Source organism: Leguminivora glycinivorella, chromosome 24 (assembly GCF_023078275.1).
Source record: "Leguminivora glycinivorella isolate SPB_JAAS2020 chromosome 24, LegGlyc_1.1, whole genome shotgun sequence".
Lineage (NCBI taxonomy): Eukaryota > Metazoa > Arthropoda > Insecta > Lepidoptera > Tortricidae > Leguminivora > Leguminivora glycinivorella.
The window spans coordinates 6,992,914-7,019,952 of NC_062994.1; the positions used below are offsets into that span (position 1 = coordinate 6,992,914).

Here is a 27,039-nt window from a genome sequence, read left to right on the forward strand (position 1 = left end):
TGAATTAACGGTAATCAGAATTTTAATGTGAGTAATTGAATTAATGTCTGTTTTGGAGTTGTATAATTATATGTGTAGACTAAGCTTGTATAACATACTTTTGTATATAATGTTTAGATTTAGTACCTACCTAGCTTATAAGAATATTTTGCATGCTTCTTCAAGCAAAATGTACGCACATTATTAATTCTGTCCACCTATGGTATAACACTGCATTTTAGCAAATAAAATATCTTTATCTTTATCTTTATCTTTCAAAAGTCTGTGAAAAACGACATAATGCTAAAAATCGTTCTAGTTAGTAGTGATATAATATCGCAGTGCCATCTTACTCATATCAGAATCTTTGTACGAATGAGGCCGAAATAATCAATAAACTGAAAGGGTGGGTGCAAGGTTTACCTAAGGGGGAAATCGATTTGTGTAGACCACAGGCTACCCAGAGTTTTTAAAGAGCGCGCGCTCACAAAGATATGACAAATTTTACTGGTAAAATATCACGATTTGACCAGTGTGGTAACTTTGAAGGCGATTTTCCACCGGCAGGACGAGACGCGACGCGGCGCGGCGTAAATTGAAAATTGTATGACAACATTTCTTCTCATAAATCATAAATCGTCATAAATCATTTATTTGCTGACCATGGTACGTACAGGATGTTACGTGATGGATTTTAATATGAACACATGACACCCTGTGAAGGGTACGGCAAGATTCTTAAAACTGTGTACCTACATAGTTACTTATAATTAGGATGTCTACGACGCGACCGTCGCCGTCGCGTCTCATCGCATCGTCTACTTCCATATCGATAAGGTTTGATTTCGCATGCGTCGCATCGCCGTCGCGCGACCATCGCGCGACCGTCGCGCACTCAAGCCACGGCGTAATTTTGTGCTTACGAGTAGGTAACTTCATTTAAATTGTCATCTATAAATTCTTGGAGCACATGTTCGGTGGAAATAGTAAGGACTGAATTAAAATATTTGTTGGTGTAGAAATGAGACCTGCTGATTGTAATATAGGATAACTATAGAGTATAAATTGATTATGCAACTGACAACAGAAACACGTCGCTTCGCGGATTGATGAGAATGTGTGAATCTTAATTGAAATAGTCAAATTTTGGTGTAAAAATGAGCTGTATCGATTTAGACATAGAGTATTTATAAATGAACTCTGCGACAGAAACAATAGAAACATGTTGGTTCTCGCGATAGATTTTTGTTGTTCAGGCAAGCTCCAAAAGGGTCAGCTTGATTTCAATTCACGCAACGTCTCGTCACGTTTCGACCTGCCGGTGCAAAACCACTTTTACGCCGTGTCTTGCGAGGGCGGTCGCGCGACCGTCGCCGTCGCGTCTCATACTTCCATATCGATAAGGTTTGATTTCGTATGCGTCGCATCGCCGTCGCGCGTCATCGCGCGACCGTCGCCCACGCAAGCCACGGCGTGAGTTGGCTTGAATGTTCCGTCTAGAAGTGCGATGGTCTGTGGACTTTATGCACTTATTCTATTCATAGCTTGGAACTCATTACTCTCATTAGTGACTCTACAACTCTACATACGACTTAAGAGCAATTTATGGTAAATGATGACGATTTCGCGAAGAATTTTCCTTCTGTATTTTGTACTACCATTTGCCCGCGGCTTCGCTCGCGTTAATTTCGAAAAAGAAGAATGCTCCATACAAACTCCCACCCCCCATTTTAGGGAATTGGGGGGGTTAGAAACAGACAAAAAGTAGCCTATGCCACTCCCCATCCCTTTAACTATCTCCACTTTAAAAATCACGTCAATTCGTTGCTTCCTTTTGCTGTGAACAAACAGACACACATACTTTCCCATTTATAATATTAGTATGGATTTACGGAGAGGAATTTTCATGAGAAATCATTAAGTTTCGTTTTCAAATGACTTTGTTAAGGTGTTTTCTAAACGACCCTCCTCCGAACTGTTAAAATTCCATATAAATGAAATGTATTTTGTCTAATGAGGCAAAATCCGTCAACCTACCTAGATTGTATACAGTGTGTATTTTTGATATTACCGTATACTTTAACGGCCACGGTTTTAGTTCTGTTAAGAGCCCTGTAAAGCCGGGGTTACATTAAAGCCAGGCCGTGTCGCAACGCAATCGGTTACATACTTTTTGTATGGACGTGGATACATTAGCTCAGTCCCGCGATAAGACGCGGAACAAATTTTTTACGTCAAGTCAGCTAAGTATGACGTATTGAACAAAAATAAAATAGCAATTCAAGTTTTGTCACGCCGTGTCTTGCGTGGGAAACGGTCGCGCGACCGTCGCCGTCGCGTCTCATCGCATCGTCTACTTCCATATCGATAAGGTTTGATTTCGTATGCGTCGCATCGCCGTCGCGCGACCATCGCGCGACCGTCGCCCACGCAAGCCACTGCGTTACAATAAATTTTGATCTCTAGAAAAATCTAACACAAGATATAAAAATAAGCTTTGACATGACTTACCAGTTCGACTTCTTGATCCCTTGTCACTGCCGTCGACAGAGTCCCCAGAACCCTTGCCGAGCTGCTGAAGCCGTTCAGCTAGCCCATGGATCTTCGAGGCCAGCGTGTGCTTCGTCTGTAAAGAGAAATTTAGTAAGTTTTGAAAAGCTTGAAGGAAGAGAGAAAATAATAAATAATATTAAATATCAGGGACACCTTACACAGATCAATTTAGCCCCAAACTAAGCAAAGCTTGTACTATGGGTGCTAAGCGACGATATACATACTTAAATAGATAAATACATACTTACATACATAGAAAACATCCATGACTCAGGAAGAAATGTCTGTGGTCATCACACAAATAAATGCCCTTTCCGGGAATTGAACCCATCAGGACCGCGGCTCAGCAGGCAGGGTCACTACCGGCTGAACCAGACCGGTCGTCTAAATATAGACATAGACACAATCATGGCTGAGAACACTTCCGACTAATTCAGCTTTAAAAAAAAAATGTAAATCGGTTAAAGGCATTGAGCGCACGGACGTCCGATCGAAATCTGGCTCGCTGGATGTTTTGGTCAGCCGAAGCCACGTCCCGAAGACCGTGCACACTGATCGGTCGCGGTCGCGGTCGCTCGACGGCGGACGTCCGCGTAGTATGTTCCTAGCTTAATCCTTTCAAAAGATTTACGTCTTTTAAGTCTACTTTACGTTACGATTTCGTAACTTTGCAACGGATCTTATTTTCCAATACACGGCACGTGAAAATTTAATTTATCGAGGTTGGATCGCAAAGTAATTGGCTCTCCTATAATACCTGTTCCTAACTTTATATACACTGTGTAAAATGAGGAATCCGAAGGTTCGCATTTTTGAGGTCAAGAGAAGAAAAAAAAAGTTACAGTAAATTCGGCATTCGAAAAAAACTTTTTTTTCTTAAAACCTAGCGGGCAAGCACGGTATCGTAATATGGCCTATTGTGTCGCTGTGCCCTTTTCGCACTTTCTTTGAATGTAAATCAATAAGATAGTTAAATTATGCTCTTTAAAGAATTTTGTACTAAGAAATATAAATGAAATAACTTTAAATGGTAATATCCAGAAAATTGTATAATGACATTTAGTCTTGTACTGAGAACAGGCAGGCAAGCATGGTCGCGCGATAATAACTGATAATATGTATATATATACTGCCCTGCTAAGCCGAGTGCGCTATCTCAAAACCAAATGATTTTGAAAATGGAACTGTCAGTTATAGATGCTTAAGTATAAGTTAGTTTTATGTATTCATTCTTCTATATAAATAATAACATACTTAATGTTTACAATATTTTAATTGAATGACAAGTGTGTCAATTCTGACATGACATACAATACTTTCTCTACCGGCCGTAGAGGTTTCATAGTACGAAATAGGTAACATTTTATTTTTATTTATTTATATAACATAACGAAATTGGTATAACACCTCCCTCACAAATCCCTAAGGTCGGTTTTCTGCGGCTTGAATGGGTATTACGGTAGCCAATATCTGGTCTATGTGCCTTATCCAAATATCTCCAGCGTCCGTTCTAATCTCGTAATGAAGCCGGCCTAAGGTTTTAGTTATTGTTCCAAATTGCCATTTATTATGTCCGTTAGCATAATCTCTTGCTTGAACTCTCTGACCAATGGCAAAGCACCGCACTGTTGGTCGGTTTTCTTCGGGACTTTGCCCCGCATTCTCCCCCCTGGTCTTGAACTTCACTTGCAACATGTTTCTTATAGCTCTGTTAAACATGAGTTCATACGGGCTCCTGCCGGTGGTAGTACTCGGTGTTCTTAATAAACGTTCCTTTATGGCTAGGACCTTGTCATGCAGATTCCCTGATTCAGCTTTCATACAATTTAAAGCCCTTTTAATGGTCTGTACATATTTCTCGGCTTGACCATTAGTAGCCGGATGATATGGTGCGGATGTTTTGTGTACCACTCCTTTATCCTTAAGATAATCTTCAAACTCCGATGAAATAAATTGACGTCCATTATCAGAAACAAGTGTTAATGGGAACCCAAAAGTAATAAAAATTTCATGTAATTTTTTTATACACCAGGAGCTGGTTGTCGTTTTGGTTGGAAAGACCTCAACCCACTTGGTAAAGGCATCGACCACTATAAATAATGAATATCCCTTCAGGGGTCCCGCGAAGTCAATATGGAGTTGCTGCCACGGGCCAGTCGGAGGTTCCCAGTGGTGTAATGTAACTGGTGGGGGCTCGTTTTGATGTAGTCGACATTCACGGCAGTTTCTTACCACATCTTCTAAATCCTTGTCGATATTTCTCCAGTAAACATAGCCTCGAGCTAGTAATTTCATCCTCACCATACCGAGGTGTCCTGAATGTAATTCATCTAATACCTGTTTTCTCAGCGCTACCGGTATCATAACTCGTTCTCCTTTTAACAGACAACCATCTTGAATGGTCAGTTCGTTGTCATTATAACCATATCGGCGAACGGTTGTACCTGCCATTAATGCTTGTAATATGTAGTTGTATTCTGTATCTTTTCTAGTTTCTTCAGCAATTCTCAGACGATCAACCGCGATTGTGTTAATTTGATTTAGCTGAAATGCAGTGTGTACATCAATTATATTAGGAGCTATTGTGTCTACTGGGAATCTTGACAAATAGTCTGCATTGCTGTTATCGTTAGAAGTCCGATATTCAATTGTATAATCAAAGCCGGATAAGAAATGTGCGTAGTGAAACAGCCTCATTGTGCTCATTGCTGGTAAGGTCTTATGTGGGTGAAAAATAGTGGTTAGTGGTTTATGATCAGTCACAAGTATGAATTTCCGCCAGTAACAATAGTGGAAAAACTTTTTAAGGCCCCAGAATATCGATGTAGCTTCCTTGTCTATTTGGCTGTACTTTTTCTCGCTACTTGTCAATGAGCGGGAGGCGAATGCTATTGGTCTATCAGAACCATCCGGTAAGCGGTGTGATAGGACAGCTCCCAGTCCTGTAGGTGATGCATCTGTAGCTAAAACCAGTGGGTTTTCTGGATTGAAGTGGGTCAGAACCCTATCACTGAGTATTTCTTTTTTAATTCTATTGAAGCTTTCATCGCATTGTCGTGTCCAGACAAAATGTGCGTTTTTCTTGAGTAAGTCATTTAAAGGTGTAGAAATTGAAGCTAAGTTCGGTATGAATTTATTATAGTAGTTAGCCATGCCAAGAAAGGTTCTTAATTCGTTTACGTTACTAGGCGGTTTAGTATCTGCAATAGCCTTTACTTTGTTCTTATTTTTATGTAAACCATTTTTATCAATAATATGTCCTAAATATTCAATACTGTCTTTCATAAAATGGCATTTATCCTTGTTAAGTTTCAGATTGTTTTCTTTTAATTTTTGTAGTACTTGTCGTAATCTCGCCAGCAGTTGTTGTTTTGAAGCTCCTTGGATGATGATATCATCAAAAAAACATTTGACACCTGTAATTCCTTGAAGTAGTTGATCCATAAATTTTTGCCATAAATTTGGGGCTACTTTGACCCCAAACATGAGTCTGTTTACTTTGAAAGTTCCCTTGTGTGTGCTAAGGGTCTGCATCATGGCGCTTTCTTCGTCCATCATCATGTGTAGGTAGGCTTGGCTAAGATCTAATGTACAGAACAGTTCTCCTCCATTCATCTCTACTAGAATGTCTTCTATAATAGGGATGGGATACTGTTCATCTTTGATGGCTTTATTAAGGGTGACTTTATAATCTGCACACAACCGTATGCTCCCGTTTGGTTTGACAATCGGCACTACGGGTGTCCCCCATTCTGAGTTGTCAATCTTTGTAATGACTCCTTGTTGACACAATCGTTCTATCTCATTATCAACTTTATCCTTTAGAGCGTATGGAATGCGTCTTGGTTTGACAAAGATTGGCGTTGCATTTTCATTCAAGATGAAGCGACCTTTGTAGCTAGGTATGCAACCTAGGGTACCGTCAAACACGTCGGAAAATTCAGAGATAAGTTGATCAATTTCTGGGTGTGTATCTAAATGTACTTGATTAATATTTTTCACGTCAAACAATTTAATAGTGCGTATCCATGTTCGGCCAAAAATGGTGTCAAAATCTTGCTTCATAATGTAAAGTTTTCCATCAAATGTTATATCTTTGTATTTGCATGTAACATAGGCAACGCCAAATGGTACGAATAATTCTTTCGTGTATGTTCTCATCGTTGTTTTAGTTTTGTATATCTTACAACCTGTATTTAGTTTCTGAAAGTTCTTGTAAGACATGGTGGAGAGAGCCGCGCCTGTATCGACTTCCATGACGGTCTCCTTGTTATTGAGAGACACGTTTATCATAAACTTTTCTGTATTATGTGATTCGATCAAGTTCATATCCCAGGGTGTATTGTCATCGACTGTATCGGATCCGCTATCCGGGTCCGGATCACTTTCCTCCTCGAGTTCCTGTTCAATTTGTTTTGTTTCTCGCGTAGATCGTAAACAAACTCGAGCTAGGTGACCCTTTTGCTTGCATTTGTTACATGTGTCATTTATGCTTCGACAAGTATTTGCTTGATGTTCTTGACTTCCGCACCGGAAACATTTTCCTTTTAAATCTTTAATCGAAAGAGGTTTATTGTTTACTTTAAGTTTAAAACGATTTTGTCCGCTTTTAATTAAGTGTTGACTTTGAGGTTCCTGTGTGGAGCAGTGCGCAGGTGACATGTAGCTGCTGTCAGATTTTGCCAGTTCAAGTGTAGTAGCAGTTTTTACTACGTCTGTGAAACTTGATACTTTTGTTTCTTGTAAGAGTTTTGTTCTTACATCGTTGTCACGCAGACCTCGTATAAATTGTAGAGTAAGAAATTGATCGCAGGTTGATTTCTTGCAATGACTACATGAAAACTCGCAGTCTTGGCATAAACGTTTCAATTCTGAAGTATATTGCATGATTGATTCTTGCGTATCTTGAATTCGTGTAATAAATTTATGTTGGCATGCCCAAACACTGGGTTTTGGATCTACGTATTCTTTCAAAATTTTGGCAACATCATTGAAATCCATTTCACATGGATTGTTAGGTGCACATAAATCGTAGGCTTTTTGGTGTAAGTCCGGGGGTATAGAGCTTAAAAGCATAAGCGTGCGGGTTCTTGAATCTTCACAGATATTAAGTTTCATGTATGTTTCTAATCTTCGTATGAAGTTTGTAAAGTCTTCACGATCCTGGTATGGTTGAAACGAGATTTTTGGTCGCTGTACAGCGACTGGTGTATTATCGCGCGTACCTTCAAGGCTCCGAGCATGCTGTGATAGCGTCACGTAGGTGGAAGATGTTTCGACAGCGGGTGTAGGGCGTAAGCCGTGTAACTTCAATTTTAATTGTAAAATACTTTCTTCCGTTGCGTGGCGCTGTTCGATTTCAGCTTCTATATTGTCTGTTCGCGATTCTATTTCGTTTTGAATATTGTCGAATTTTTTCTCATAGTTTTCAAGGCTTGTCAGCCGTTGACATATTTCGAAATCTGATGTAACGTGTAAGTGTTGTAATTGTTGGTCTAATTTTGTAAGTTGACCACGTACCGATGCCCGTAGGCGCGTAAAGCGTTCTAGTTCCTCCGTCATCGTCGCCAGTTTTATGTATTCATTCTTCTATATAAATAATAACATACTTAATGTTTACAATATTTTAATTGAATGACAAGTGTGTCAATTCTGACATGACATACAATACTTTCTCTACCGGCCGTAGAGGTTTCATAGTACGAAATAGGTAACATTTTATTTTTATTTATTTATATAACATAACGAAATTGGTATAACAGTTAGCTATGGATTTTCGTTTGAGATAGCGCTTTTCGGCTTATCAGGGCAGTATATATATATATATATAAAATATTGGGAGACACCTTACACAGATCAACCTAGCCCCAAACTAAGAAAAGCTTGTACTATAGGTGCTAGGCGACGATATACATACTTATATACATAGAAAACATCCATGACTCAGGAACAAATATCTGTGCTCATCACAAAAATAAATGCCCTTACCGGGATTCGAACCCGGGACCGCGGCTTAGCAGGCAGGGTTACTACCGACTGAGCCAGACCGGTCGTCAAACGCCACGTATAACATCAGGGTGGCTAGCCGAATGGCACAATCGCTCACGAAACGCTCACGAAACGAAGCGCTAGTAGATATCTATCTCTATCGCGTCGCGCTTGCGTATTGGCGCGACAGAGCCAGCGGAGTATCGCTTTCGTTTGGCGTCGGAGAAATGCCATTCGGCTACGGGGCCAGGCCGTGCCTTTCGCACTATTAGTAAGTGCGATAGGGACGGCCTGATGTTTCATCGTTCATTATCGCGCGACCATGCTATCGGTGCAGGAATACGCTGTTAAAATTATACGGTTTCCTATATTACACCGTGTATATAGCTTTATTGGAAGGCCAATTTTCTTCACGTAAGCTGATGAAATTGGATATATTGGAGTGTCTAACGTGATACATATTATATGCTCGAAATATCGTTTGGACTATTTTGTTTTAGCAATCTTTCTAAACAGGTAAGAAATGCATAAAAATCATATTAGTGGAATTAGTAGGGAAAGATTTGTAACTCCATACATCAGTAGTTATTTTGTAAGGTGCATTACGGTAATTCCGAATGACAGAAATGCTCGGAAAATTCCGAAAGGGGAATCTTGATATGATGGAAATAATGGTGATCTTTATGCGACTTTCGAAATAAGACGACTTCCGGAATTACCCTAATACATCTTATTGATATAAACACCGACCTTCGTAAACACCGACGCTATCCTACTATAGACCTTTATAAGCAGGTGAATGTCCTGAGCGTCCGAAGATTATTTCTGTTCCGTGCTTCCATTCGTATGCATCAAAATGTATTACAACACTCATCCTACCCTGACCTGCTAAAGAAACGAGTGTTTAAAGTTCCCATCCCTTCTGTAAAAACTGCATTTGCATTCTTCCTCATGTTTATAATAATATATTAAAAATATGTGACATAAAACTCCACAAGATTACTACGGCTAAAACCCTATTACGAGAGCTCCTATTATCCATGAACTATGATCAGGTTGAAGAGGTCTTAAAATGGATAACCTATCCTTCTGTTTCTGTTGTTTCTGTTATTTATTTATTTATTTTTTACACTCACACTTACACTTACGCACATTTACACAAAATCAACACTCATTTATTATACTGCATGCTTAGAGATTGTAGCCTAAAGTCTAAAAATCGTACAAAAATGTATTAATTAGCTTTTATAAAATTGTATATATAGTCCCAAATTGTTAGATTTTGTTACATTTAGCATTTTATTTTTGATTTTCCTTTTTTAATGTATGTCCATAGGCGAATCATTTTTGTTAAACTATCTTAAGTAACCGGACTTCCGCGAAACAGGCTTTGCCTAGTGTGGAAGGCACAGTAAATGATAAAATTGTAGCTATTCCTTTTCTTGGTAAATAAATTATTTTTATTCTTATTCTTATTCTGATATCTAGCGTCGTCCACGCGTCAATCACGCGTCAAATAGCGTTAATGTAACTTGGGTTTTATTTATTTATTGGGTTACCTATACCTTTGAATAGAAAGTAGGTTTTGTCGGCGAGTGCGTCTAACTGAAGTCCAAGCGACAGAGATAGCCTTGTAATCTTCATTTCCTGCATGTATGTGTGAAAAAGATGGCTATATTACTCACCTGATGGTCCCCATGCGCAGTAACAGCTGCGCAGGCGGCAGCGGAACTAGCGGCCGCCATTTCGCGCAGCGCCGGCCGACGGTCGCGACGGACGAAGGACAGGAATAAGTGCCTGGAATAATACAAATGTTAAAAACTATATTATCAGATGACTGTTTAGTACAACTTTACTATACCAAATGTGTATTTAATGAACTAACGATTAATCTTGTACCTAATAAAAGCGTCCTTCCGAATGGCGCTATTTTGATTGACCATGCACCTTCCATAATTCTTTATGTGGCGCCAATAATGGAAGTTCACTTTTAATGTGCCTGTTATACTTTAAGCGACTATTATGAATCATATAAATAAACGTATTTTTGTTTTGTGATATTAGTCACTAATAATGTATTCAAGATTTTATAAATGCGTCACTGCTAGTGAACTTCCGGTTGGCGCTTTTACCCTCCGATTGTAAGTACTTATTTAAAACCTGCTATTGCGCCAACCTCGGGAGTTCTTCACCAGCGGCCGAAGAGTGAATAACAAGTTATAGTTAATGTGAAAGTGTTAAAAAGGTTTGCTAAATGTACCTGTAAGTATTGATTCCATGTCTTTCATTTAATTATCATACCGTTACCTTCCTAACACAATTTGATGAATGTCAATGAATCTAATGAACAGTATTTTGCAATATTATTCAGATGACTATTGAACCGACCATCGGTGGTCTACACAAATTCAGATTCAGATTCAGATTTTTTATTGATAAAATATGATATTTTACACGTCATTTTTTATAAGTAAGTACAAATATAATAATTTAAACTTAAGTAAATTAGTATTAAGACATTTCACATGATTAAAATATACATTATACAGTTTTATTTTTACCTATTTATATTTTTTTTATTGAAATTAATTTCCATAGTCAACAGTAGGTAAAGTACCTAGTCTGTTAATATTTTTTTTGATGAATACTTTTGCTTTGTAAATTGTATCTTATTTTTTAATGCATTTGTTAATTATAAGATGTAATGTTTTGAAAAGAAGTGGCCCGCCGAACTTCTTGCCGGTCCCATAGTGGATACCCCCCTCCAACTGAGGGGGGACTGAAATCTTCTCGAGGCTGAAGCGTAGGGTTAGGACTAAGTTGGTAGAACTTGGCATCCCAGAAAAAAGACGTGAACCACACCTGTTTTCATCATGACTACATATTTTATTGTTTGTTGTTCCTGGTAACATTTTATTTGTAAAACTTATACTTATGTCAATTTAGTTGATGCTTTGATTTTGGACTCGACTAAGTATATATTTTTCATCACACTCGCACACTAAATGTGCTATTACACGCTGGCGATGGCGGAGCGTGAGTTATAGAAAAATCGTTCTCCCTAGGGAGTTAAGAAATTTCTAGTACTGTATTGAACTCTTTTTTACCTTTTTGCACATATTTTATAATGCAAATGTAATGAAAAAGATTGTGTGTAACTCGGGAAGTATTAATATTACTAACTCGATTCTTTAAAACGCTCCGGCAAGCCGTCGCGATCTGGGGCAGAAATTTTCGTCATCTAGTAAGCTATAATCACATACTTAAAATCCAAAATTTCAAGTCTGTAGGTATTTAGTTCCGAAGTTAAGCGAAAGCAAAGTTTCGCATTTATGACACTCATACACTCACTCATGATCATCAAAATAGAACTAGCACTTCCCAAGAAATCGCAGTAAGGAACCTTAGACTTGGCACGGCTTTGTCTAGATTTCATTACTTTTTAGCACAGATCAAATAATACTAGTACAGATACCTAACCCCATACTAAAAATGGGCGCCGTCCTAAGTATTCTAGACCTGTGTACTAAATTTAATCCACACTCAAAGAGCTAGATGGCGCCAGTAGCCACGCGTGGCCAACAAAACTCTTATCAGTATCCTACGTCGAAATAGTCATTAAACTGCAACATCTTGCGACATCTGTTTTAGCTTTCACGCACTAAACCTATAACGTCACATGGACGTTTAAAGTCGAACATTACTAGATGGCGTTGCCGTGCGGCTTGTATGTGTGCTCGCCGCGTACGTATAATATACTCGCTCTGTCCGCAACACATGCAAGCGGAATTGAATGAACGAGATCCGCGGCGCCCCACCCCGCGCCCCACGCCCCGCGCCCCGCGACCACGGCGCCGCGCGCCGGCGACCTTGAGTTGAGAGGCCCCAGCCCCCGACCAAAGGATGCATTGATTTGTTAAAATTTAAAGCACTCGAAAGCAGGCGCGTAGTTAATTAGAAATATGGAAATGAATATTATTATGTAAGAAATACATAAGTATAAGAGCTAAGAATGTACATGTAGTAAACATAATGAACAAAATGTAAAGTACGTATTTGATAAAACATTTTCGAGAGTAATATCTATATAATATAAAGCTACAACCCGACTGACATTTTTCCAAAAATAGGCAGAAGGGGGATTTGAAGGTGGCAGTGTTTGGTGTGGTCGTATAGAGTTTGGTCCTGCGACCCCGGATAGATCAGACGGTCGGTCTACCGGTTCCGGGTAAAAAAATGTCGGACGGCCTGGCCAAACGGCTGGACTTAGCCGGGGAGTGTTCGACCAAATGTCATAGAGGACCCTGGGCAGTTTTTGACGCCGCCATTTTTTTTCAAAATGGCCGACTTTTTTTTTGACGATTTTTCAAGTTTGTCGTAGAGAGCTCAAATTTTGGTCATATAATCTCCAAGCGGCCTCGATTCGAATGAAATAAAAAAAAATTGAAAAGTGCTACAAATGTGGGAAAACTGGCCACTTTTATTTTGTATGGCAACTTTTAAACCGTAAGAGATAGCCGGGGGGTGCTCGACCAAATGTCATACAGGTCTCGGAGTAGAAAAAAGTTGCATTAAAAAAAATTCAAAATGGCCGACTTTTTTTTTTGAAAAATTTCAAAATGGGCCTAGCGCGCTGAGATTTGGCACACGGGTGGAAGGTCGCCCCAAGATTTATATTCAAAAAGAAAATTTTGAAAAATTCAAAATGGCGGCCTTTGAGGGCCAATTGAAATTTGAATGGAGGTTTTTCTTTTAATTACCATAGCTCCGTAACGGTACAAAGAAGTGAAAAGTGCTCAAACAAATGTTATACAGTCACCCGAGGTCCATCGAATGGCATTAAAAAAAAATCAAAATGGCCGACTTTTTTTTTTGAAAAATTTCAAAATGGTCCGAGCGCGCTGAAATTTTGCACACGGGTAGACAGCCACCCCAAGATTAGTATACAAAAAGAAAATTTTGAAAAATTCAAAATGGCGCCCTTTGAAGGCCAATTGAAATTTGTATGGAGGTCCTTTTTTTAAATCCCCATAGCTCCGTAGCGGTAGGGAAAAGGTTAATAGTGCTTGAACTAATGTTGTACAGTTATCTGAGGTCCATCGAATGGCATTTACAAAATTTCAAAATGGCCGACTTTGAAATTTTTTTTTTTTTTTATTTTCGGTCCGAGCGCGTTCAAATTTGGCACGTGGTAAGAACGGGGGCCAAAAATAGAAATGAGAAAAAAAAATTTGGAAAAGTCAAAAACGGTGGCGAGAGGGGACAAAGTCAAATTTCCCTACCAGTTTGTATGGAGGTTTTTTTTTTAAATCCCCATAGCTCCGTAACGGTAGGAAAAAGGTTAATAGTGCTTAAACTAATGTTGTACAGTTATCTGAGGTCCATCGAATGGCATTTGCAAAATTTCAAAATGGCCGACATTGAAATTTTTTTTTTTTATTTTCGGTCCGAGCGCGTTCAAATTTGGCACGTGGTAAGAGCGGGGGCCAAAAATAGAAATGAGAAAAAAAAAATTTGGAAAAGTCAAAAACGGCGGCGAGAGGGGACAAAGTCAAATTTCCCTACCAGCCTGAGGGAGCGTTCTACAGCCCGACGGTCATTGCTCCGGTCCAAGTTCCGAGCTGCGTACAGACAGTGCTCCCAAGCAAGAAAATATAAGTAAAAGTATCTAAAAAGCGACGCGGAGGTTCGAAACACAGCGAAGGCCGAAGGCCGAGCTCCGCGTAGGGCCGAAGGCCCGGAGCGTCCCTGAGAGGGGCGCCAACTTCGCTACAACCCCCACAGTAACTATGCGGAGGGCCGAAGGCCCGGAGCGTGTCTGAGGCTCCCAAGCACGCGAAGGCCGCAGGCCGAGCTGCGGGCAGAGAATCCTCCCAAGCAGAACAATAATTAAAGTGTCTAAAAAGCGACGCGGCGGGCCGAAGGCCCGACGCGGAGCTCTGAAACCCAGCGAAGGCCGAAGGCCGAGCTCCGCGTAGGGCCGAAGGCCCGGAGCGTCCTTGATCGGCTCGCCGGCGGTCCGGGAAGTTGGAGCTTAAACACGACCCAATAGTAAAAGTGTCTTAGAGAAGCGAAACGACGGGCCGGAGGCCGCAGGCCGCAGGCCCGTCGTGAGCTTCTCAAGACACTTTTACTATTGGGTCGTGTTTAAGCTCCAAATTCCCTATAACCCCCACAGAAACTACGCGGAGGGCCGAAGGCCCGGAGCGTGTCTGAGAGGCTCCCAAGCACGCGAAGGCCGTAGGCCGAGCTGCGGTCAGAGTGTTTCCAAGCACGCGAAGGCCGCAGGCCGAGCTGCGTACAGACTGTGCTCCCAAGCAGAACAATAATTAAAGTGTCTAAAAAGCGACACGGCGGGCCGAAGGCCCGACGCGGAGCTCTGAAACCCAGCGAAGGCCGAAGGCCGAGCTCCGCGTAGGGCCGAAGGCCCGGAGCGTCCCTGATCGGCTCGCCGGCGGTCCGGGAAGTTGGAGCTTAAACACGACCCAATAGTAAAAGTGTCTTAGAGAAGCGAAACGACGGGCCGGAGGCCGCAGGCCGCAGGCCCGTCGTGAGCTTCTCAAGACACTTTTACTATTGGGTCGTGTTTAAGCTCCAAATTCCCTATAACCCCCACAGAAACTACGCGGAGGGCCGAAGGCCCGGAGCGTGTCTGAGAGGCTCCCAAGCACGCGAAGGCCGTAGGCCGAGCTGCGGTCAGAGTGTTTCCAAGCACGCGAAGGCCGCAGGCCGAGCTGCGTACAGACTGTGCTCCCAAGCAGAACAATAATTAAAGTGTCTAAAAAGCGACACGGCGGGCCGAAGGCCCGACGCGGAGCTCTGAAACCCAGCGAAGGCCGAAGGCCGAGCTCCGCGTAGGGCCGAAGGCCCGGAGCGTCCCTGATCGGCTCGCCGGCGGTCCGGGAAGTTGGAGCTTAAACACGACCCAACAGTAAAAGTGTCTTAGAGAAGCGAAACGACGGGCCGGAGGCCGCAGGCCGTAGGCCCGTCGTGAGCTTCTCAAGACACTTTTACTATTGGGTCGTGTTTAAGCTCCAACTTCCCCACAACCCCCACAGTAACTACGCGGAGGGCCGAAGGCCCGGAGCGTGTCTGAGAGCCTCCGAAGCTCGCGAGGCCGCAGGCCGAGCTACGTGCAGAGAGTGCTCCCAAGCACGCCAAGGCTAAAGCAAAAAAGCAAACAAGCAAAGCAATAAAACAAATAAGCTTAGCAAAAAAACATAAAGCAAAAACTAAAAAGCATAAAGCAAAAGCAAAAACAAAAAAACAAGAAAGACCGCGGGGCCCTCGGGCCCCGCGCACCTTTAAAAAACTAGTCTATATAATATAAAGCTACAACCCGACTGACATTTTTCCAAAAATAGGCAGAGGGGGTTTTTGCGGGTGGCAGTGTTTGGTGTGGTCGTATAGAGTTTGGTCCTGCGACCCCGGATAGATCAGACCGTCGGTCTACCGGTTCCGGGTAAAAAAATGTTGGACGGCCTGGCCAAACAGCTGGAGTTAGCCGGGGAGTGTTCGACCAAATGTCATAGAGGACCCTGGGCAGTTTTTGACGCCGCCATTTTTTTTTCAAAATGGCCGACTTTTTTTTTGTCAATTTTTCAAATTTATCATAGAGAGCTCAAATTTTGGTCGTAGAATCTCCAAGCGGCCTTGATTCGAATGAAATAAAAAAAAATTGAAAAATGCTACAAATGTGAGAAACCTGGCCACTTTTATTTTGTATGGCAACTTTTAAACCGTAAGAGATAGCCGGGGGTGCTCGACCAAATGTCATACAGGTATCCGAGTAGAAAAAAGTTGCATTAAAAAATTCAAAATGGCCGACTTTTTTTTTGAAAAATTTCAAAATGGGCCTAGCGCGCTAAGATTTGGCACACGGGTGGAAGGTCGCCCCAAGATTTATATTCAAAAAGAAAATTTTGAAAAATTCAAAATGGCGGCCTTTGAGGGCCAATTGAAATTTGAATGGAGGTTTTTCTTTTAATTACCATAGCTCCGTAACGGTACCAAGAAGTGAAAAGTGCTCAAACAAATGTTATACAGTCACCCGAGGTCCATCGAATGGCATTAAAAAAAAATCAAAATGGCCGACTTTTTTTTTGAAAAATTTCAAAATGGTCCGAGCGCGCTGAAATTTTGCACGCGGGTAGACAGCCACCCCAAGATTAGTATACAAAAAGAAAATTTTGAAAAATTCAAAATGGCGCCCTTTGAAGGCCAATTGAAATTTGTATGGAGGTCCTTTTTTTAAATCCCCATAGCTCCGTAACGGTAGGGAAAAGGTTAATAGTGCTTGAACTAATGTTGTACAGTTGTCTGAGGTCCATCGAATGGCATTTACAAAATTTCAAAATGGCCGACTTTGAAATTTTTTTTTTTTATTTTCGGTCCGAGCGCGTTCAAATTTGGCACGTGGTAAGAACGGGAGCCAAAAATAGAAATGAGAAAAAAAAATTTGGAAAAGTCAAAAACGGTGGCGAGAGGGGACAAATTCAAATTTCCCTACCAGTTTGTATGGAGGTTTTTTTTTAAATCCCCATAGCTCCGTAACGGTAGGAAAAAGGTTAATAGTGCTTAAACTAATGTTGTACAGTTATCTGAGGTCCATCGAATGGCATTTACAAAATTTCAAAATGGCCGACTTTGAATTTTTTTTTTTTTTTTTCGGTCCGAGCGCGTTCAAATTTGGCACGTGGTAAGAACGGGGGCCACAAATAGAAATGAGAAAAAAATTTTTTTGGAAAAGTCAAAAACGGCGGCGAGAGGGGACAAAGTCAAATTTCCCTACCAGCCGGAGGGAGCGTTCTACAGCCCGACGGTCATTGCTCCGGTCCAAGTTCCGAGCTGCGTACAGACAGTGCTCCCAAGCAAGAATATATAAGTAAAAGTGTCTAAAAAGCGACGCGGCGGGCCGGAGGCCGCAGGCCGGAGGTCCAACTTCCCTACAAATCCTACAATCCCCACAGTAACTACGCGGAGGGCCGAAGGCCCGGAGCGTGTCTGACAGGCTCCCAAGTACGCGAAGGCCGCAGGCCGAGCTGCGGGCAGAGTGCTCCCAAGCACGCGAAGGCCGCAGGCCGAGCTGCGTGCAGACTGTGCTCCCAAGAAAACAATAACAAAAAGTATCTAAATAAGCGAAGCGGCGGGCCAAAGGCCCGACGCGGAGCTTCGAAACCCAGCGAAGGCCGAAGGCCGAGCTCCGCGTAGGGCCGAAGGCCCGGAGCGTCCCTGATCGGCTCGCCGGCGGACCGGGAAGTTGGAGTTTAAGCACGACCCAATAGTAAAAGTGTCTTAGAGAAGCGAAACGACGGGCCGGAGGCCGCAGGCCGTAGGCCCGTCGTGAGCTTCTCAAGACACTTTTAATATTGGGTCGTGTTTAAGCTCCAACTTACCTACAACTCTCACAGTAACTACGCGGAGGGCCGAAGGCCCGGAGCGTGCCTGAGAGGCTTCCAAGCACGCGAAGGCCGCAGGCCGAGCTGCGGGCAGAGTGTTCCCAAGCACGCGAAGGCCGCAGGCCGAGCTGCGTACAGACTGTGCTCCCAAGCAGAACGATAATCAAAGTGTCTAAAAAGCGACGCGGCGGGCCGAAGGCCCGACGCGGAGCTTCGAACCGAAACCCAGCGAAGGCCGAAGGCCGAGCTCCGCGTAGGGCCGAAGGCCCGGAGCGTCCCTGATCGGCTCGCCGGCGGTCCGGGAAGTTGGAGCTTAAACACGACCCAATAGTAAAAGTGTCTTAGAGAAGCGAAACGACGGGCCGGAGGCCGCAGGCCGTAGGCCCGTCGTGAGCTTCTCAAGACACTTTTACTATTGGGTCGTGTTTAAGCTCCAACTTTCCTACAACCCCCACAGTAACTACGCGGAGGGCCGAAGGCCCGGAGCGTGTCTGAGAGGCTCCCAAGCAGGCGAAGGCCGAAGGCCGAGCTGCGGGCCGAGTGCTCCCAAGCACGCGAAGGCCGCAGGCCGAGCTGCGTACAGACTGTGCTCCCAAGCAAAAAAATAACAAAAAGCATCTTAATAAGCGAAGCGGCGGGCCGAAGGCCCGACGCGGAGCTTCGAAACCAGGCGAAGGCCGAAGGCCGAGCTCCGCGTAGGGCCGAAGGCCCGGAGCGTCCCTGATCGGCTTGCCGGCGGACCGGGAAGTTGGAGCTTAAACACGACCCAATAGTAAAAGTGTCTTAGAGAAGCGAAACGACGGGCCGGAGGCCGCAGGCCGTAGGCCCGTCGTGAGCTTCTCAAGACACTTTTACTATTGGGTCGTGTTTAAACTCCAACTTCCCTACAACCCCACAGTAACTACGCGGAGGGCCGAAGGCCCGGAGCGTGTCTGAGAGGCTCCCAAGCACGCGAAGGCCGCAGGCCGAGCTGCGGGCAGAGTGCTCCCAAGCACGCGAAGGCCGCAGGCCGAGCTGCGTACAGACTGTGCTCCCAAGCAAAACAATAACAAAAAGTATCTTAACAAGCGAAGCGGCGGGCCGAAGGCCCGACGCGGAGCTTCGAAACCCAGCGAAGGTCGAAGGCCGAGCTCCGCGTAGGGCCGAAGGCCCGGAGCGTCCCTGATCGGCTCGCCGGCGGACCGGGAAGTTGGAGCTTAAACACGACCCAATAGTAAAAGTGTCTTAGAGAAGCGAAACGACGGGCCGGAGGCCGCAGGCCGTAGGCCCGTCGTGAGCTTCTCAAGACACTTTTACTATTGGGTCGTGTTTAAGCTCCAACTTCCCTACAACCCCCACAGTAACTACGCGGAGGGCCGAAGGCCCGGAGCGTGTCTGACAGGCTCCCAAGCACGCGAGGCCGCAGGCCGAGCTGCGGGCAGAGAGTGCTCCCAAGCACGCAAAGGCTAAAGCAAAAAAGCAAACAAGCAAAGCAATAAATCAAAAAAGCATAGCTCAAAAACAAAAAGCAAAAGCAAAACACAAAAACAAAAAGCAAAAGCATAAGCAAAACACAAAAACAAAAAGCAAAAGCGAAAAACAAAAAACAAAAAGCAAAACAAAAAAAGAACACCGCGGGGCCCTCGGGCCCCGCGCACCTTTAAAAAACTAGTCTATATAATATAAAGCTACAACCCGACTGACATTTTTCAAAAAATAGGCAGAAGGGGGATTTGAAGGTGGCAGTGTTTGGTGTGGTCGTATAGAGTTTGGTCCTGCGACCCCGGATAGATCAGACCGTCGGTCTACCGGTTCCGGGTAAAAAAATGTTGGACGGCCTGGCCAAACGGCTGGAGTTGGCCGGGGAGTGTTCGACCAAATGTCATAGAGGACCCTGGGCAGTTTTTGACGCCGCCATTTTTTTTTCAAAATGGCCGACTTTTTTTTTTGACGATTTTTCAAGTTTGTCGTAGAGAGCTCAAATTTTGGTCATAAAATCTCCAAGCGGCCTTGATTCGAATAAAATAAAAAAAAATTGAAAAATGCTACAAATGTGGGAAAACTGGCCACTTTTATTTTGTATGGAAACTTTTAAACCGTAAGAGATAGCCGGGGGGTGCTCGACCAAATGTCATACAGGTATCCGAGTAGAAAAAAGTTGCATTAAAAAAAAATCAAAATGGCCGACTTTTTTTTTTGAAAATTTTCAAAATGGTCCTAGCGCGCTGAGATTTGGCACACGGGTGGACGGTCGCGCTAAGATTAGTATTCAAAAAGAAAATTTTGAAAAATTCAAAATGGCGGCCTTTGAGGGCCAATTGAAATTTGAATGGAGGTTTTTCTTTTAATTACCATAGCTCCGTAACGGTACAAAGAAGTGAAAAAAGCTCAAACAAATGTTATACAGTCACCCGAGGTCCATCGAATGGCATTAAAAAAAATCAAAATGGCCGACTTTTTTTTTTTGAAAAATTTCAAAATGGTCCGAGCGCGCTGAAATTTTGCACACGGGTAGACAGCCAGCCCAAGATTAGTATACAAAAAGAAAATTTTGAAAAATTCAAAATGGCGCCCTTTGAAGGCCAATTGAAATTTGTATGGAGGTCCTTTTTTTAAATCCCCATAGCTCCGTAACGGTAGGGAAAAGGTTGATAGTGCTTGAACTAATGTTGTACAGTTATCTGAGGTCCATCGAATGGCATTTACAAAATTTCAAAATGGCCGACTTTGAAATTTTTTATTTTTATTTTCGGTCCGAGCGCGTTCAAATTTGGCACGTGGTAAGAACGGGGGCGAAAAATAGAAATGAGAAAAAAAAATTTGGAAAAGTCAAAAACGATGGCGAGAGGGGACAAAGTCAAATTTCCCTACCAGTTTGTATGGAGGTTTTTTTTTTAAATCCCCATAGCTCCGTAACGGTAGGAAAAAGGTTAATAGTGCTTAAACTAATGTTGTACAGTTATCTGAGGTCCATCGAATGGCATTTACAAAATTTCAAAATGGCCGACTTTGAAATTTTTTTTTTTATTTTCGGTCCGAGCGCGTTCAAATTTGGCACGTGGTAAGAGCGGGGGCCAAAAATAGAAATGAGAAAAAAAAATTTTTGGAAAAGTCAAAAACGGCGGCGAGAGGGGACAAAGTCAAATTTCCCTACCAGCCTGAGGGAGCGTTCTACAGCCCGACGGTCATTGCTCCGGTCCAAGTTCCGAGCTGCGTACAGACAGTGCTCCCAAGCAAGAAAATATAAGTAAAAGTGTCTAAAAAGCGACGCGGCGGGCCGGAGGTCCAACTTCCCTACAAATCCTACAATCCCCACAGTAACTACGCGGAGGGCCGAAGGCCCGGAGCGTGTCTGACAGGCTCCCAAGTACGCGAAGGCCGCAGGCCGAGCTGCGGGCAGAGTGCTCCCAAGCACGCGAAGGCCGCAGGCCGAGCTGCGTGCAGACTGTGCTCCCAAGAAAACAATAACAAAAAGTATCTAAATAAGCGAAGCGGCGGGCCAAAGGCCCGACGCGGAGCTTCGAAACCCAGCGAAGGCCGAAGGCCGAAGGCCCGGAGCGTCCCTGATCGGCTCGCCGGCGGATCGGGAAGTTGGAGTTTAAACACGACCCAATAGTAAAAGTGTCTTAGAGAAGCGAAACGACGGGCCGGAGGCCGCAGGCCGCAGGCCCGTCGTGAGCTTCTCAAGACACTTTTAATATTGGGTCGTGTTTAAGCTCCAACTTACCTACAAATCTCACAGTAACTACGCGGAGCGTGCCTGAGAGGCTTCCAAGCACGCGAAGGCCGCAGGCCGAGCTGCGGGCAGAGTGCTCCCAAGCACGCGAAGGCCGCAGGCCGAGCTGCGTACAGACTGTGCTCCCAAGCAGAACGATAATCAAAGTGTCTAAAAAGCGACGCGGCGGGCCGAAGGCCCGACGCGGAGCTTCGAAACGAAACCCAGCGAAGGCCGAAGGCCGAGCTCCGCGTAGGGCCGAAGGCCCGGAGCGTCCCTGATCGGCTCTCTGGCGGACCGGGAAGTTGGAGCTTAAACACGACCCAATAGTAAAAGTGTCTTAGAGAAGCGAAACGACGGGCCGGAGGCCGCAGGCCGCAGGCCCGTCGTGAGCTTCTCAAGACACTTCCCTACAAATCCTGCAATCCCCACAGTAACTACGCGGAGGGCCGAAGGCCCGGAGCGTGTCTGACAGGCTCCCAAGTACGCGAAGGCCGCAGGCCGAGCTGCGGGCAGAGTGCTCCCAAGCACGCGAAGGCCGCAGGCCGAGCTGCGTGCAGACTGTGCTCCCAAGAAAACAATAACAAAAAGTATCTAAATAAGCGAAGCGGCGGGCCAAAGGCCCGACGCGGAGCGTCGAAACCCAGCGAAGGCCGAAGGCCGAGCTCCGCGTAGGGCCGAAGGCCCGGAGCGTCCCTGATCGGCTCGCCGGCGGACCGGGAAGTTGGAGTTTAAACACGACCCAATAGTAAAAGTGTCTTAGAGAAGCGAAACGACGGGCCGGAGGCCGCAGGCCGCAGGCCCGTCGTGAGCTTCTCAAGACACTTTTAATATTGGGTCGTGTTTAAGCTCCAACTTACCTACAAATCTCACAGTAAGAGGCTTCCAAGCACGCGAAGGCCGCAGGCCGAGCTGCGGGCAGAGTGCTCCCAAGCACGCGAAGGCCGCAGGCCGAGCTGCGGGCAGAGAGTGCTTCCAATCCAAGCACACAAAGGCTAAAGCAAAAAAGCAAACAAGTAAAGCAAAAAAACAAACAAGCTAAGCAAAGATACAAAAAAGCAAAGCAAAAAACAAACAAGCAAAGCAAAAAAAAAAACAAAAAAGCAACAAGAAAGACCGCGGGGCCCTCGGGCCCCGCGCACCTTTAAAAAACTAGTCTATATAATATAAAGCTACAACCCGACTGACATTTTTCCAAAAATAGGCAGAAGGGGGATTTGAAGGTGGCAGTGTTTGGTGTGGTCGTATAGAGTTTGGTCCTGCGACCCCGGATAGATCAGACCGTCGGTCTACCGGTTCCGGGTAAAAAAATGTCGGACGGCCTGGCCAAACGGCTGGAGTTAGCCGGGGAGTGTTCGACCAAATGTCATAGAGGACCCTGGGCAGTTTTTGACGCCGCCATTTTTTTTTCAAAATGGCCGACTTTTTTTTTTGACGATTTTTCAAGTTTGTCGTAGAGAGCTCAAATTTTGGTCGTAGAATCTCCAAGCGGCCTTGATTCGAATGAAATAAAAAAAAATTGAAAAATGCTACAAATGTGGGAAAACTGGCCACTTTTATTTTGTATGGCAACTTTTAAACCGTAAGAGATAGCCGGGGGGTGCTCGACCAAATGTCATACAGGTCTCGGAGTAGAAAAAAGTTGCATTAAAAAAAATTCAAAATGGCCGACTTTTTTTTTTGAAAAATTTCAAAATGGGCCTAGCGCGCTGAGATTTGGCACACGGGTGGAAGGTCGCCCCAAGATTTATATTCAAAAAGAAAATTTTGAAAAATTTAAAATGGCGGCCTTTGAGGGCCAATTGAAATTTGCATGGAGGTTTTTCTTTTAATTACCATAGCTCCGTAACGGTACAAAGAAGTGAAAAGTGCTCAAACAAATGTTATACAGTCACCCGAGGTCCATCGAATGGCATTAAAAAAAAATCAAAATGGCCGACTTTTTTTTTGAAAAATTTCAAAATGGTCCAAGCGCGCTGAAATTTTGCACACGGGTAGACAGCCACCCCAAGATTAGTATACAAAAAGAAAATTTTGAAAAATTCAAAATGGCGCCCTTTCAAGGCCAATTGAAATTTGTATGGAGGTCCTTTTTTTAAATCCCCATAGCTCCGTAACGGTAGGGAAAAGGTTAATAGTGCTTGAACTAATGTTGTACAGTTATCTGAGGTCCATCGAATGGCATTTACAAAATTTCAAAATGGCCGACTTTGAAATTTTTTTTTTTATTTTCGGTCCGAGCGCGTTCAAATTTGGCACGTGGTAAGAACGGGGGCCAAAAATAGAAATGAGAAAAAAAAAATTTGGAAAAGTCAAAAACGGTGGCGAGAGGGGACAAAGTCAAATTTCCCTACCAGTTTGTATGGAGGTTTTTTTTTAAATCCCCATAGCTCCGTAACGGTAGGAAAAAGGTTAATAGTGCTTAAACTAATGTTGTACAGTTATCTGAGGTCCATCGAATGGCATTTACAAAATTTCAAAATGGCCGACTTTGAATTTTTTTTTTTATTTTCGGTCCGAGCGCGTTCAAATTTGGCACGTGGTAAGAGCGGGGGCCAAAAATAGAAATGAGAAAAAAAATTTTTAGAAAAGTCAAAAACGGCGGCGAGAGGGGACAAAGTCAAATTTCCCTACCAGCCTGAGGGAGCGTTCTACAGCCCGACGGTCATTGCTCCGGTCCAAGTTCCGAGCTGCGTACAGACAGTGCTCCCAAGCAAGAAAATATAAGTAAAAAGTGTCTAAAAAGCGACGCGGCGGGCCGGAGGCCGCAGGCCGGAGGTCCAATTTCCCTACATATCCTACAATCCCCACAGTAACTACGCGGAGGACCGAAGGCCCGGAGCGTGTCTGACAGGCTCCCAAGTACGCGAAGGCTGCAGGCCGAGCTGCGGGCAGAGTGCTCCCAAGCACGCGAAGGCCGCAGGCCGAGCTGCGTGCAGACTGTGCTCCCAAGAAAACAATAACAAAAAGTATCTAAATAAGCGAAGCGGCGGGCCGAAGGCCCGACGCGGAGCTTCGAAACCCAGCGAAGGCCGAAGGCCGAGCTCCGCGTAGGGCCGAAGGCCCGGAGCGTCCCTGATCGGCTCGCCGGCGGACCGGGAAGTTGGAGCTTAAACACGACCCAATAGTAAAAGTGTCTTAGAGAAGCGAAACGACGGGCCGGAGGCCGCAGGCCGCAGGCCCGTCGTGAGCTTCTCAAGACACTTTTACTATTGGGTCGTGTTTCAGCTCCAACTTCCCTTCAACCCCCACAGAAACTACGCGGAGGGCCGAAGGCCCGGAGCGTGTCTGAGAGGCTCCAAGCACGCGAAGGCCGCAGGCCGAGCTGCGGGCAAAGTGCTCCCAAGCACGCGAAGGCCGCAGGCCGAGCTGCGTACAGACTGTGCTCCCAAACAAAACAATAACAAAAAGTATCTAAATAAGCGAAGCGGCGGGCCGAAGGCCCGACGCGGAGCTTCGAAACCAAGCGAAGGCCGAAGGCCGAGCTCCGCGTAGGGCCGAAGGCCCGGAGCGTCCCTGATCGGCTCGCCAGCGGACCGGGAAGTTGGAGCTTAAACACGACCCAATAGTAAAAGTGTCTTAGAGAAGCGAAACGACGTGAGCTTCTCAAGACACTTTTACTATTGGGTCGTGTTTAAGCTCCAACTTCCCTACAACCCCCACAGTAACTACGCGGAGGGCCGAAGGCCCGGAGCGTGTCTGAGAGGCTCCCAAGCACGCGAAGGCCGCAGGCCGAGCTGCGTACAGACTGTGCTCCCAAGCAGAACAATAATTATAAGTGTCATAATAAGCGTAGCGGCGGGCCGAAGGCCCGACGCGGAGCTTCGGAACCGAGCGAAGGCCGAAGGCCGAGCTCCGCGTAGGGCCGAAGGCCCGGAGCGTCCCTGATCGGCTCGCCGGCGGACCGGGAAGTTGGAGCTTAAACACGACCCAATAGTAAAAGTGTCTTAGGGAAGCGAAACGACGGGCCGGAGGCCGCAGGCCGTAGGCCCGTCGTGAGCTTCTCAAGACACTTTTACTATTGGGTCGTGTTTAAGCTCCAACTTCCCTACAACCCCACAGTAACTACGCGGAGGGCCGAAGGCCCGGAGCGTGTCTGATAGGCTCCCAAGCACGCGAGGCCGCAGGCCGAGCTGCGGGCAGAGAGTGCTCCCAAGCAATTAATCAAACAAGCAAAGCGAAAAAACAAAAAGCATAAGCATAGCTCAAAAACAAAAAGCAAAAGCATAAGCAAAGCACAAAAAGCAAAGCACAAAAGAACACCGCGGGGCCCTCGGGCCCCGCGCACCTTTAAAAAACTAGTCTATATAATATAAAGCTACAACCCGACTGACATTTTTCCAAAAATGGGCAGAAGGGGGATTTGAAGGTGGCAGTGTTTGGTGTGGTCGTATAGAGTTTGGTCCTGCGACCCCGGATAGATCAGACCGTCGGTCTACCGGTTCCGGGTAAAAAAATGTTGGACGGCCTGGCCAAACGGCTGGAGTTAGCCGGGGAGTGTTCGACCAAATGTCATAGAGGACCCTGGGCAGTTTTTGACGCCGCCATTTTTTTTTCAAAATGGCCGACTTTTTTTTTGACGATTTTTCAAGTTTGTCGTAGAGTGCTCAAATTTTGGTCTTAGAATCTCCAAGTGGCCTCGATTCGAATGAAATAAAAAAAAATTGAAAAGTGCTACAAATGTGGGAAAACTGGCCACTTTTATTTTGTATGGCAACTTTTAAACCGTAAGAGATAGCCGGGGGGTGCTCGACCAAATGTCATACAGGTATCCGAGTAGAAAAAAGTTGCATTAAAAAAAAATCAAAATGGACGACTTTTTTTTTGAAAATTTTCAAAATGGTCCTAGCGCGCTGAGATTTGGCACACGGGTGGACGGTCGCGCTAAGATTAGTATTCAAAAAGAAAATTTTGAAAAATTCAAAATGGCGGCCTTTGAGGGCCAATTGAAATTTGAATGGAGGTTTTTCTTTTAATTACCATAGCTCCGTAACGGTACAAAGAAGTGAAAAGTGCTCAAACAAATGTTATACAGTCACCCGAGATCCATCGAATGGAATTAAAAAAAATCAAAATGGCCGACTTTTTTTTTTGAAAAATTTCAAAATGGTCCGAGCGCGCTGAAATTTTGCACACGGGTAGACAGCCACCCCAAGATTAGTATACAAAAAGAAAATTTTGAAAAATTCAAAATGGCGCCCTTTGAAGGCCAATTGAAATTTGTATGGAGGTCCTTTTTTTAAATCCCCATAGCTCCGTAACGGTAGGGAAAAGGTTAATAGTGCTTGAACTAATATTGTACAGTTATCTGAGGTCCATCGAATGGCATTTACAAAATTTCAAAATGGCCGACTTTGAAATTTTTTTTTTTTTATTTTCGGTCCGAGCGCGTTCAAATTTGGCACGTGGTAAGAACGGGGGCCAAAA

At 44.5% G+C, this 27,039-nt stretch overlaps 1 protein-coding gene across 1 annotated transcript in view; it reads right to left on the reverse strand.

Moving 5' to 3' along the window:
• The window catches only part of LOC125238684 (diacylglycerol kinase 1), a 191,519-nt gene that overhangs the window by 33,527 nt on the left and 130,953 nt on the right, over positions 1-27,039 (reverse strand). The window contains exons 5-6 of the mRNA XM_048146079.1: positions 10,206-10,317; positions 2,491-2,605 (exon numbers count right to left, since the gene is read on the reverse strand). Coding sequence (XP_048002036.1) covers positions 2,491-2,605; positions 10,206-10,317 — 227 coding nt within the window. The remainder of the gene's footprint in view (positions 1-2,490; positions 2,606-10,205; positions 10,318-27,039) is intronic.